A 14,544-nucleotide genomic window follows, 5' to 3' on the forward strand; every position below is an offset into this window, starting at 1 on the left:
CATTTTTGCTTTCCTCTTCTTCTGCCACTAACTCAAGCGTCCAACCCCTTTCTCTCATCCCTCTCTCCCTTCCTCGATGCCGCCGTCGTCGACCTTGACTTTTCAGGCAACGGCTCCTTCTTTCTTAAAATTTTAAATTCGCAAGAGTTGTAAGTTATCCACGTAGATGCACTTCATTTATGAAGGCAGAAAAAGAGCAAATGGAATTTTTTTTTTTATTTGTGTGATATATATGCGTGAGGTAATGGATGCTTGACAATGCATTAAATAATTGTGACCAATTTACATTCACTAGATAACAAGTGATTTTGATTTTCACAAGGAAGAAGTATGTACATCGTAGAAAACAGGCCTGCGTCTGATTAAGTAATTGACTCCACACCTTCTAATTGAGTGTTGAACATTTCCATTTCCATAGATCAATTCTAGGATGATCATCTAATTAAAGAAGCAGCTTCGAAGTGGAGCAATTTGTTGCACAACTTAGCCAGCAAGATATCAATCCCTTGGTGTCTGCTCGAGGTTGTGAGTTGCTCTTTTCCCGTCTCTGTACAACTCTCACAAACTCATCTGAGCTTAAATTTCCATCACGATTTGCATCAAACACGTGGAATATTATGTCAACCACACTATCCGTAATTGCTATTCCACATACCTTCAACATTCAAATAGCACGAACACTTAGCATTGACAAAAGAGGTAAAAATTATACTAATAATTAGGAAGTTAAAGAAGGCACTATAGCTTGCTTGACACATGCATGCATAAAGACGGGGAGACAGTTAAGAGCACGTACCTGAGATGCAGCTCGTTGGAAATCCTTTTTCGTTAACACCCCATTCACTTTTCCATAACTGAAAATGGCTAGAGAAAATGATTGCAATCTTTTCCGTAACTCCGCAAATTTTTTGAATTCTTCAAATGTAATCCGCAAGTCTCTAAGATGTGATTCGTTGTCAAGTTTATCAACGCGATCAAGCAGCTCGTTTATGTGGCTAATTTCAGCAGAGGCAACCAATGACAATGCAAAATCTTTAGCTGATATTGTACCATGTATTTTGTAGTCGTAATGGGCAAACTCCAACTTCAAGATCTACAAAATTCAAAGATATAAGTTAGTTTCTACCAAGTATAAGTCAAACTGAAGAGAAAAAGTCAATTAAGATATTGATTATATTTGCAACTTTTTCCCTATTAAGGTACAAAACAAGGCAAAACTACAGAAATACAATTCTGGGAGGATATCTGATCAAATGTTGATTACTGATGAAACCAATGAGAATAGGATTTAACTTTTGAGAAAGATCAAAGCAACAATGAATCACATACTTCATCATGTAAATCCCGTAAAAATTGGACAAATGTGTCATGTTTTAGACATGTCTTGCCATCTCTTCCAAAAAAGTACTCCACCAATCCCCCATTCTCTACAGGCTGAGTGCCTTTGAGGCCAAGTCTTCGTCCATCCCTGTGGCAAGCCCCTTGTCTATTTTGTGCTCGCATCAAAGCCATCACTTTCTTGAATTCTTCCTTATCTATTTCTCTGTTAATAATGGAAATATTGTGATTTTTTTGTTGAAGTGCACATATAATCAGTTAAGTAAAACCAATTGGGATAAAAGAAATAAGCAGTAAAAATCAATAAGAACAAGAAGCCGAAAAACTAATATGACAGAAATATGGCTAAGTTCCTTAATCTTGTCTTTGGAAACCTAAAACCAATTAATTATTTTGTTGTTTAATTGATGGCAATGACTTATTGAGTAATTCCATCTACGTCCATCCTATTTGTGAAAAAAATTATTTACCTATTAGTAACATGTAGCAGTCTAGCAGAATTATTGAAGGATGATGAAACCTAGAAAGCCATCATGGAAGAAGGCCCTGCTTTTAGCCATTGAAGGATACCCTGACTATAAGAGTTAATGGCAAAAATAATACCACACAAAATTTTCATTATGTAACTCTTTTTAGTAATAATGAGCTCAAATGAAAAAAATCATAAGTTAAATCCTACTATAGCAATTTAGTAAAGAATATAAGAAATAAAACTTTTCAAGAACTTTCTGAATAATATTTTATAAATATAATGATGGGGAAGAAAATCAACAAAATGATGAAGTAAGAAAGGCAAAAGCATTGTTGAATGATAAGAGTATTTGCATCCAGAGATAACAATATCGAACTTTTCGTTTTTTTGGTACTTGGTTACCCACCCATCATTTTTATGGTCGAACATCTTAAAAGCCACAGAGAAGCTTGATTCAGGAATGCTAAGAAGTGTGATAAAAAAGATGTACCTGCAAGTGTTGACAACGAAGATTGCTTCAGGATCTTAATTTTTAACGTTCAACAGCTTCATTGGATAGTGGTTTGGAGTTATTCAAAACAGGTTCATGTAATTGACGAAATTTCATATTTAGGCAAATTAGTGTCAAGCTTGAAGAGACAATGGAAACTTACTCTGGAAAAGATATGAGTCCATCATTGTTGGTATCAAAAAGCATGAAAAATTGTGAAGGGGGACAACATAACTCGCCAGGGACGCGTTCCCCTCTTAGAAAACCCTCTCGAACACGGTTTGATTCCGATGGAGGAAACACAGGAACTAGTGCCCGCATCAGGTCTGCTGGTGTCATAAGAACGTCTCCTGCAGGGGTTCTATGTGATGCAAAGTAATTGAAAACCTGATTGATAGAGATAGTCCATAGCTTAAGAATTTTTCCAAAAATAAAACAAAATGAAAATAGAATGAAATGAAATGGTGAAAGCTACACAATGTTATATCCAATACCAGGATGGAGAAGGAGCTAGAACTTAATTTAATGTTCATTGATTAATTCAAGGGAAGGTACTGCAAAGTCAATGTCTAGCTTTTTATTCTTTTTTTTTTTTATCCAGAATTAGAACTCAATTATGTTAAGAATCCCTTATGGTCAAAGTGCCATAACTTTGTTATGAGTATAAAAAAGGGGCTTGTCCCTCTCGAACTTAAGGATGGACATGAAAGTTCACATCCATTAGATAACACTATATAATAAATTCAAAGCTAATTATAATTATCCTATGCAATTATCTCTAATTACTTGCCTACCTCAACATCCATACAGACTTACCCTGCATATTATTCACTAAAATACAATGTCTTTTGCTCTAAAATGTAGTGATGTTACGACAATTTGGTCAGGGATTACTGCATAGTTCCTACCTTTTCAGGAGGACTCTGCAGTCGTATGCGTTTCTCATAGTTGAAGAAAACTCTTCTCCTGTATGCTTCTGAAACATTAGAGGAAAAAAAATATAATCGCATTCCAGCATTTAATGAAGAAAAAGTAAAAATGTATAACAAATGATTGAAAGTTGCTACTCCATCAATTTCCCATGATTACCTCCAACGAGAAACTTGGGTTTCTTCTGGGGAATCGCATGTTCAAACCGATCATCACCATTCGTTGCCCATGTCGCCTCTTTCGGAGCATCGGCAAAAGAAGCCGAAGAATTCCTATCAAAAGAAGAATGGGCAAAGTAGCTAAAGCCCAAACTAGACCCAACAATCAAAACCCCAGAAGAGACTGATCTCAGTAAGAACAGCAACAGTTGCTCTCCACTCTTGTTGTCACGAGAGCCAGACCCACCGAAGGAAGGTTTCACCAAGCCCAATGAAGATGAACCAGAGCCTTGTGGTTGGTTAAACACCGGACGAACAGCAGTATTCGACCGTTGATTTGAACGCACTGGTTTGATTAGTAGTGAGGATTTCCTTAGAGATGGCAAGGAGAACATAATACGGTTTGTCTTATTGTACGCTTTGGTGCTTAATTTGATTTCGTTTTAGCTGATGAAGAAACCTTGAAAACGTTTGCTGGGTTGGGAAAAGGATGGAATTTATAGAAAATTCGGATGATGGTTCGTTAAGTACGGTTGATTTTGAACGAGAAAAATGGCGGTCTTTTAGAGCTTGATTTAGAATACTTTATAACGGCCTTTTCAAAAGCTGGTTGACGCCTTGATGGTTTTCAGTCTCCTAAACCACCCTCCTTATTTTTCAGTTCCAATTATCTTACTCACCAAACAACAGCTTAGTGTTACATGGGAGGAAAATTCATTCATTCTCATTTAGCTTTTGAATTTAAAACGACAACAACAAAAAAAAAAAAAAGGAAATTTAATTTTCTTGGGCGCCACAACAAGCTTATTAATTTTGTCTCCGATTAACAAATGTTTTTTAACCTTGGTGGTAGATTCGAGCATTTTCATTTTGTTTTTGAATTTGAAACACTGAGAAAAAGGAGAAAGGGAATTTAATTTTCTTGGGCACCACAACAAGCTTATCCATTTTGTCTCGCGCGGGGTAAGGAAACCAGACTCAAACATGACATATTATCGTCAATTTTTTGTCTCCAGAATCCTATTTTCATAAGGGCATCCTAACAAGGAGAATAGTGGAGGGAACATTGTTGTCAAAAACTAAGCATGAGGTTTTAAATAAATTTTTAGACCTTACATCGTTTTGTTTTCTAATTTGAATTAATGATCAAACATTAACTAGGAAATTTAATGAAATTGTGAGAACAATATGATTTGTAGTACTTAATAAATAGTATAATTATAACAATGGAGTTTTTCAACAGCACAAACGAGCTTATCAATATAAATAAAAGTCCCAAAATAAATCCAAACTTAAAAACTCATTTGAAAAAAATTAAATTTGAACCCAATCAAACCTGAATTGATTAAAAAATAAAAAAACTGAACTTAAAAGTCTCAATTAAATTAATTTGAGATGGTAGTCGAATATAACATTTATGAGAAATTATAATTAACCAAACATGATTTCATTGCCTAAAATTACATTTTTTTATAAAAAAATTACTTTGTTTTGATAATAAAAATTTCAAGCTTCTCATCCCCTCGGTCAACGTCTCCAAAATTCCGTGTGTATAAAGTTAAATCAATATACATGTCCATAAACATTGTTCTATAAGCCGCTTGTAGCACCAATACAATAGCCATCTTCAATTTGTAGCTCCAAAACGAAATGACATTTTCAATTTTTAACAAATTATAGGTTTATAGCTCCCCTGCTCTAAACCAAAATTGTTTATTTTCAATTTTCAATTCCAAAAGGTTTAGATTCAAGCCATTTTACTTGAATGAAATAGAACACAAAAAAAACACTTATCGGTGTTTAAATGCAAAATACCAATTAGCTGCTAAAAGTATTTTGATCCTTCTGTTTGATGCCACATATGTGATCGCTTGAAAATGGCGACACATTGCTTTGCGTTGATTGATGAGCTCATTCTTTGTCATTTTTCTCTATTTTTCGAGTGTATCTTGCTTGATTATTGTGTCTGGTTTGATATTTACATTCGAAAAGACTGTATTTTGTTTAATTAAATAATTACATTGGACCTTGCTCATTTGCAGTGAAGAAAAGCAACGGCTGGGCATGGTCAGTGTTATATATATTTTAGTTTCGGGCCAGCCCAGTTTGGTCAAGCCTAGCCTCTATGAATACGTGGTTGAACCCCGGCCTTGGCCCGCCATTGGAACCCACCTGATCAGCAAATATATAATTATTCTAGAATGAACACTAATGTCTAGGACATTTATTCTATCATATAGTAGTTCTCTAGTGTTTAATTGATATATATGGGACTCAGATTCAATTTTTAGTTTCTATTTATTTCCTCATATTGAACCCTCAAGACATCCACATAAGCTTTTCCACGTAGCTTGCGGGAGAAATAACCCTTGAAGTAGTCAGCAACCCCGATTCTCCTGAACACTGCTGGAGTTTGTGGAGTAACAAGGCTTGGTGCTGGTCCCATATCTCCATCCAATTTCGGGCTGTAAAATTTAGCAATTGAAAGCCTTTCTTTGACTGAATTAACGGTCGCACGGTGCTCAACGCTGCGGTAAATCCCATCGGAAACAATCTGCAAAACAACATAACTATTCATTTGAGAAGCAAATCTATTTTCATTTACCAAAACTCCCCAATTAGAGTTGTAGAAAATGATAGACATCAATTACCTCCATGATGTCTCCGATATTGATCACAAAAGCATTTGGAAGGGGTTTAACAGAAATCCATGTCCCATTTTTCCTTATCTGGAGGCCCTCCATCTCATTGATTTGGAGTAGAATGGTGAGGCCAACAGCATCAGAGTGAGAGTTGAGGCCAATTGCAAGCTCCGGCTATGGACATGGGGGATCATAGTTCATCCTCATCGCTTGATGCCCTTCTTCAAACAGAATTTTCATGTCATTAGGATCCATCGCTAGAGCTTTTGCCACGAGGTCAAGTACTTTCATGGCAAGGTTTTTCAGTTCTGCTGAATATGCTTCAAAGTTTTCCCTACAATCAATTATTTTGTCATGGTTAAATGAGAATTCAGGCTCTTATTTTGTAGTCTTAGCTGTGGGATTAAAAGAAATATATAGAAGTTATTTCTTACATTGTTTTTTCCCCTTTTATTTTGGGAAGGGGACTTATTGTTTTTTTAGCATGTAGCAACAATATATCAAGACTAAAATCTAGCAATAGGTATTAATTCCAGAGAAGTATCTTTCACATCACTTCAATTATTGCAAGAGATTAAGAGACAGAACCTTAGCGAAAGTGGGAGCTTAGGGAATAGATGAGGTTTCCTCAAATAAGTTGGGAGGGTGATCATGTAGAACATGTCTCCCCAGTTAAGCTTCTGCTGTTCACAAACAACAAAGGCCTGTCCAAACCCCTCGATGTCATCTGGTTTTTGCCAAAACTTCTTCTTCTCTTCCATTGGGAGATTGAAGAACTCTTGCATCTCCAACTTCACTTTTTCCACCAATAAAGTGCTCCCTCCATGGTTGATTAACTGCAACACTTCCATATTTCAAACCCGAAATTTCACGCAGTCCTGCCAAATCTTTGTCTACATTTTTCTTACTACTTGATGACTTAAACCTTCGTTAACTATTTAAGCACTGGATCTTTTATCCCAAAGCATGGTACAAATCCATATATGTTAATAGTGACATTTTTTTTCTGAAAAGTGTTATTGGTGACATTTACTAAGCCTACACGGAAATTTCAAGCTGCAGATAATAGGAGAAAACAACTAAAGTACCTGGAAGAAACCCCATTCTTTGCATGCCCGTTGCAACTGTTCCAGCTCGAGATCCTTAAATTCTTCAGAAAAGAACTTTTGCAGATCTATAACAGGGACTTGTGGCAACGAATTGGTGACAGATAAGATGGGAGGCTCTTCATCAGTGCGCACCTATCGAGGTGGGAATTTTACTAATGGCCCCTTTGCTAGCTCTTGAACACAAGGCAGCACCAAGAGAGAGCTCCCTAGCTTTGCTACCCCTGAGTCCATAGCTTTGAAAATGTACAAACTCCTCTCCCTAGAGTATATTTGGGTTCTCAAAAAGTTCAAAGAAATAAAATGAGAACGGGTGCCTATGCCTGAGTGCCTAGGCCCCGAGCTTATTTAAAGACTGCAGTATAGCCTTTTTAATTTTTTACTTGTTAATTTCTTTATGTTCATGGGTCAAATTATATCATACCTAACCTCAGCAGTGGAGTCAAGATTTCTAGTTCGTAGGGATAAAACTAATATTTTTAATATTTATAAAAGTAAAATTTTTAAATTTTTAAAAAATAAAGACAAAACTATAAAATTTATGAAAAACTCAAAGAGAAATTGTAAAATTTGAAACCTTTGAAGGGGGGCGGGGGCCATACTAGCCTCCGCCTCCGCTAATCCTCATCTTTATGCCGTGCTGTCCTCATTCACCAATATTTACGTTCACGGTACGAGGCTTTGGATTTTTAAGCCTTTCTGCAAATCAAACACCTAATATTTTAAAGATTTGATTGTTTTGTATAATTTGACCGTGTCAATATTGTAGTAAAATATACCACAGATCAAAGATGTGTAGACGAAAGATCTAGCCTGACCTTTCCCTTCGTTAGAAAAAAAAAAAAAAAGAAAAACACTCTTATGCTAAATTCTATATTTCCTTCCTCTCATTCGTGTATATGGGTTCAAAGCGGTTAATGATTGTATTGCTCTATTTCAGTATTTCACCTTTTAAATGATTATATTTTGCATGAAGTAGACATCCTACTCGATTTACAAATACTGATGGTCTGTTAAAGATAGTGGAGTAGTTGTTAATAGGGGTGAGCAAATGGATGGCTTAAATAATTTGGTCCGTCATACTTAAAGATTAAATAAACTAAATATTTCTAAAAAATACATCAAAATCGATTAAATATAAAAAAAGACCAAATTGATCAAATACAAAATTAGTTTAATTGGTTTGGTTTTAGACCAATAGATTAAAATTTTATCATATTTTTTAACAAATTATAATATATATGAATTAAGTATAGGTATATATATAATATAATATATATGAAATTAATGACACAATTTATATATTATAATATTTTAATTTTATATCAAAATTTGTATAAATAATAACTAATTATAAACAATATGTTATAAAAACTATGGTGATAATTAATAAAGTTATTAAGTGTAATCATATAAATAAAATTTATTATAAGTTATAATAATACATATATATAAATTAAATATATATATATATAATGTTTATACAATTATATATATATTCATAACATTTTATATTATGAAACATTACTAAAGTGTAATAATTATAACATATTAATATGTAAGATATTACTATCATCGATTATAATATTAACATATAAGTTATATCATTTAAAATATATAACTTGTAATTTCATATTAATACAGATTTATAAATAAATATATATAACTAAAATTAAATTGCTATGATTATGATTTGTATGTGTACATATAATAAACTAATATATGTTTAAGTATAATATTAATTAAGTTTATTATCAATTCTTCTTAATATATATAAAAAAATATTATATATATTAATATATATCATATATTATAAAAAATTAATTTGGTTTTTTGAGTAGATTGGTCTAAAAATTTCAAAATCAAGAACTAACCAAAAAACGAACTAGATCAAATATTTTGGATCAATTGATCCAATAAACCAATTAGACTGAATCATTTAACTCAAATCGTATTTGATTTTGGTAGAGAATTTATCTAATTTGGTTTTGTTCACCGTTAGTTGTGAAGGAATACAAAATGTGTCAATAGTATGATCAGAGAAAAAAATGAATTTACATATCAAAGAATTCTATAACTTAACCCAAGCAATCTTGAAAAACCAAATATTTATATGTTAAATTTATATAGAATTTAGTTGAATTTAATTTGAACAAAACAAACTATGAAGTTAAAATAATCAAAACAAATTTTATGAAATCTATTATTTTATACACCGATTATAAACGTATAATTAAAAAATTAATAATCAACATAATTAATACATGCAAATATTCCTACAAGAAATTTTAGTTTTAGTTTTTTTTTAAAAGTGAAATTTTAATTTTAATAATAAAAATTCATTTGTTAATTTTAACAATATTGCAAACTTTATCCTTTTGGCAACATAAAATGTATTATGTTGCAATAGGTTATTATAAACTAGATTTTGCTATAAAAAAATTAACAGAAATTGTTGCAATTACTTTTGCAACATGATAACTCTATTTCATAGTCACATTTTAAGTATTAAATTAACTAAGTTCTTGATATTTAGGTTCAAAATTAAGTGTTTTTAATTGTTTTTCTTAGTTTAATTTAAATTATGTTGAGTTGTTTTAATCTAAGTTGTTTTATTTTAATTTTATGTTAAATTACTTTTAGTTTAGTATTGATTTAGTTTTATACTTTCGTAGGTATACAAATAAAAAGGCTTCAATTGTTGAAGAAGAGTGTATGAATGGCCAGTACTTCTCTCGTATATGTTTAAGTATTTTGAACATAATTCTCATTCTAGATATTCAATTGATGTAATTCTTCGGCCATTAGAAAGCTAAGAGATAAGACTATAACTTTCATTTTACCACTTTACCCAATTCAGCCCAAATTGAGGAGAAAATGGTGTCCCAAGTTGAATGAGTGTAGTAGAGTGCATAATGGAGACAATAGGTGTGGCACTGCAATGCTAGAAGAAGTGAGGTTGCAGCATCAGAAGGATGAAATGCAAAATATATATATATATACAACAAGTGCGGCACCATAGTGTCAGGAAAGTGAGGCCACAGCACCGCATCGATATCTCTGGAAAAGGCTCTTCCGAACTTTACAAAAATTAGGTTTTTTAGGAGGCTATAAAAAGGCACTCTTGAGGCAATTGAAAGACACAATTAAAATAGGGTTTCTCAAAAGAAAAGTGGCCACCAAGCACCCAAGAAAGCAAAAAAGATTGTTAAAGATTGAAGATTGAAGATCCAATAAATCTTTATTTTTCTATTATTTTCTTTTCTTCTTTGTTTTTCTTGAATTATTACTATGGTTAAATTTCTTTGGATTAAGTTTTTTCATTTAGCATGAACTAAATTTTTCTATTTAGGACTGTAATTGAACTTAGCATGTAGTTTGAATTTTTAATTTCTCTCTTGCTTATGATCAATGGAATAAGTTTTGTTTATTCCAATGTTATGTTTAATACTTCTGATTGCTTAATACGAATTAGATTGATTTGAAAACTTAAATACAACTTGGAAAAGGGACTTTACTGTAGATCATGGATGGAATAGTATAAGTTCAAATTTATTAAGTAGATTGGGTAATTTGATTTGCATATAGGATATGAATGTACCTATATATCTTATATAGCCAAGATTAGAATTTGAGCTTAATGAGTTTGTCTTTAATGCAATTCTCATAAGAATATAGTGAATTGGTTAAGATAAATATTTTTGTAAGAACATCATAAGAGACTTATAAATAATTTGAAAACTCTAGGTTAGTAATTCAATCCATTTAGTAAGTTAAGAGAGAGATAAAATTCAGATGAAGTGTTGAGAGATATTGTAATCCTAAGCTTATTTATTGATTAATTTTTCTAGTTAAGATCTATCATCAAATTTTACATTCAGTTTAGCTATTATTTAGTTTTTTTAGTTTTTCTTTTAGTTAATCACTTTATTTTGGTTGTTTAAACAAATTAGGTTGTAATAATTTATTTTTTTTTATAATTGAGGGAGGGGGGATTCGGACCCTAGCAAAGTTGGTACAATTTTTTGTGAAATTCAATGCTCTCTTTATTATTATATTACTTGTTAACGATATGTGCACTTACGTAGTAAATCCGACAACATAATACTACTATTTGTTGCATCTTGCAACAATTTATATATTGTTGTATAAACATTTTCGTAATAGAAAAGTCTTGTGTTGCAAAAGATGTTGCAAACTATATTCTGCAGCAAAATATGTAAAGAAATTGTTGCAAATATTTTTGTGAAGAACGATTATTTGCACACCTTGTAAAATTATATAAAATTTTTGTTGTTAAATTCATATTTTCATAGTGTGCGTCAATTGGATAAATTTATTTACAAAATTTAAAAATTTTATTGGTCATATATAAGATAATAATCTTTTTTTTTTAAGATAAGTTTATTTTATTAGAAAGGCTAGCAGCTAAGCATTAGCTGTTTGGCTTTTTGCTTAGATATGTAATAAAAGAAGAAAAGCAAATCTCATAGCAACTAATAATATCTAGATTTTGGATTTATCTAGATATATCAACATGTGACACAGAAGTCTATCCACTCTATTATGTTATCCAATTTAGAACAACTACATGTCCAAGAACGCACCAATCCACTTGCTGAAATCACAATTTGAGCCATTTTGGTGTAGTTTTTTTTTAACTTAAAAACTATTATAAAACTCTTATGAAATTAATAGCTTTTAAAATTAAGTTAAAAATATTTGATAAATTTACTTTATAAGTCATTTTTCATAGATAAACTGTTTAGCAAAACAATTTATATAAATTCTAATTTTGGTTGAAATTACCATAAAAGGTATTTTGTTACGGAGTGTTTTGTTTTTTTTTTTTAGTAGTCTTTGTAAAGAAAGGTAGAGGAGAGGGAGATCGAAATTTGCGTTGGAGATGAGTGATTTGCAAAGAGAGGGAGAGGAGAGGGAGATCGATTAAGAGAGAAGAGAGTATTTTTTGAAAGAATGATATTCAGATTATTTTTAATAAATGAGAACATTTTTGGAATAAAGATATAAATTTTCATGAAAAACTAACATGTTTTAAAAAAAAAAAAAAGAGAAAGCTCCTTTATGAAGCTTTTCTAAAAGTTCTTTTTTTTAGACTTTATTTTTTAAAAAAAATTATTTTTTTTCTTTTAAAAGCTTTTCAAAATCTTATTTAACATGACTTCTGCTTTTAAGAGATAAATAAATTAAAAAAATTGAGTCAAACAAGCACTAATAATAACAACAACAATTACTTTTTATTAGCATTCAGCCACTAGAGTTTCACCCCTTCAACATTAATTGGCACAAGAATTTCATCTTTGTTCAGACTTTAGAAATTTGTATCCAATTCAAACAAATGCCCACCGTCCAAACAACCACCTAGCACGGCACTGCTAATCAAAATATAGAACTCTACCTTAGGTGGAGTCCACTCTATAAACTCAACTATTTAATCTTCGTTTGAAATTTGCCTTTCTGAATGCCTCTAAACTGCCAATATCATTCAAAGTCGCAATTATGCAGCGGTACACACAATGCATCCCACTTTTGGTAAAGATATCCCCCAATACACATAAGTGTATATCAAAGCTCGAACCACTTGGCATTTTAAGGGAACATTCTACTTAACTCCATAGCTCTTTGTACTCACCATGAGTTATTTTCCACTACGAGACCAATCTTCAAACTCTCCATATACACTAGCCATTTCCTTATTTTTCAAGGAGTATCTTTAGAGTTATTTGCTCGAGTCAATTTCAATTCACAAACCAGACATGTGGAGCCTTTTGTCACTTGGATATATCAAAAAAGCTTCTCTAATTGCCAATAATTCTACTAAATTAAAATCTCCTAAATCAATTGACTTTGAGAACAAAGCTTTAATTACCACATTGTTATCTCGCAAAATTCCTCTAATTCCAGCCTCACCATTGCTTCCAGAAGAGGCTCCATCAACATTTAATTTCAGCCAATCTATCGGTGGAGCCACCCACACTTATTCCGGGCCTATAGTTTTCTCTTCTTGTATATTTTGCACATTAGATGGACATCAAAATATTTTCTCTGTTGAATCAATCATATTAGGCCACTTAGCTTTCACCCGCACGACAATACGTGACTTAATAAGATCATATACTTGGTAAACATCCCGAACTTTGTCTTTGAACACTATATCATTACGAAATAACCACAACGAGCATGTAATTGTAAAGAAGGCTAGCAATCTAACATTTTGTTATTGTCCTTTATAGAAACAAACTAACCTCCAAAACAAGAAAAAACTATGGATTATTTGGTAAAACCTAATTGAGATACCACTCAGTACACCATAAATTCCTTTTCTTCCAAGATTTGATGCATGTAAAAAATAGATGTTTTATTGTTTCTCGACCCTGATTACATATTACACACAACATCTAATCATCACCAAGTAACCACTTTTGCAAGCTTCGTCTTAATCACAACCTTCTTCCATATTAATTGCCACATAAAGACCACCACCTGTATGGGGCATAATCCAACGAAACCTTTCCCCATAATTTTCCATTATCACATTGTAAATTTGAAGTAAGTTTACAAAATGATTTTAATGAATACATACTGTAGACACTAAAATCATAAACAAAAAAATGAATTAAAAAAATAAATAATAAAAAATAAAAAATAAAAATAATATATATAATAAAAAGAAAAAAAAACTTGGTAAGAGAATTAAAGAATTTAGTCAAATACAGTGTCTACGTCTTTGCACTATTTCGAATTTTCGAAATGTTCAAAGAGGGGCAGCTGTAGACACTAAAATCATAAACAAAAAAATGAATTAAAAAAATAATAAAATAATAACAATTAAAAAACAAAGAAGAAATGAAAAAATGGGGGAAAGAGGTACGACTGGCAGGGTGCGTCCCCTCACCCTGCCAGACGCGAAAAATTCACGTCTGGCAGGGTAGTGGAACGTGCCCCCCCAATGCCCAGGAACCGGGTATAAAGAGGAGGGGGCACTATAGCAATCGAAAAGGGGGGATCCTGCAAGCAAAAGAAAACAAGCACAACCAAAAATTCCTAAGTCTCTAGCAGCCACAACAATCCACACAAAAAAAAAAAAAAACCAAGAAAGATACATAAAAGAGAGATACCAAAAAATCAAAAAATGCGTAATGAAAGGAGGGGAAAGCGGATCGGTAGAGAGAGTGTGAGTGAAAAGGGGCTCGGGTTTGCGTCGGCAGGAGAAGAGTGAGAGAGAGGAAGCCCGACAGGCACTGGATCTGGTGCTTGGGTTGCCACCGGTTAGCGTGGGTAGAGAGGAGAAGAGTGAGAGAGAGGAAGCCCGACAAGCGCTGGATCTGGTGCTTGGGTTATCGCCGGTTAGCATGGGTAGAGAGAGAGAGAGAGAGAGAGAGAGAGA

General features: G+C 32.5%; 1 protein-coding gene and 1 pseudogene across 1 annotated transcript; both read right to left on the reverse strand.

Moving 5' to 3' along the window:
• LOC18588875 (calcium uptake protein 1, mitochondrial) lies at positions 258 to 3,830 on the reverse strand. Its single transcript, XM_018127086.1, has 7 exons — positions 3,390 to 3,830; positions 3,209 to 3,276; positions 2,464 to 2,687; positions 2,217 to 2,300; positions 1,330 to 1,543; positions 797 to 1,093; positions 258 to 655 (listed from the first exon to the last, which is right to left on the reverse strand). The coding sequence occupies exons 1-7, from the start codon at positions 3,781 to 3,783 to the stop codon at positions 443 to 445; spliced, it is 1,494 nt and encodes a 497-aa protein (XP_017982575.1). The 5' UTR covers positions 3,784 to 3,830; the 3' UTR covers positions 258 to 442.
• LOC18588876 lies at positions 5,337 to 7,467 on the reverse strand (annotated as a pseudogene).

The sequence above is a fragment of the Theobroma cacao genome, chromosome 9, assembly GCF_000208745.1.
Source record: "Theobroma cacao cultivar B97-61/B2 chromosome 9, Criollo_cocoa_genome_V2, whole genome shotgun sequence".
NCBI lineage: Eukaryota > Viridiplantae > Streptophyta > Magnoliopsida > Malvales > Malvaceae > Theobroma > Theobroma cacao.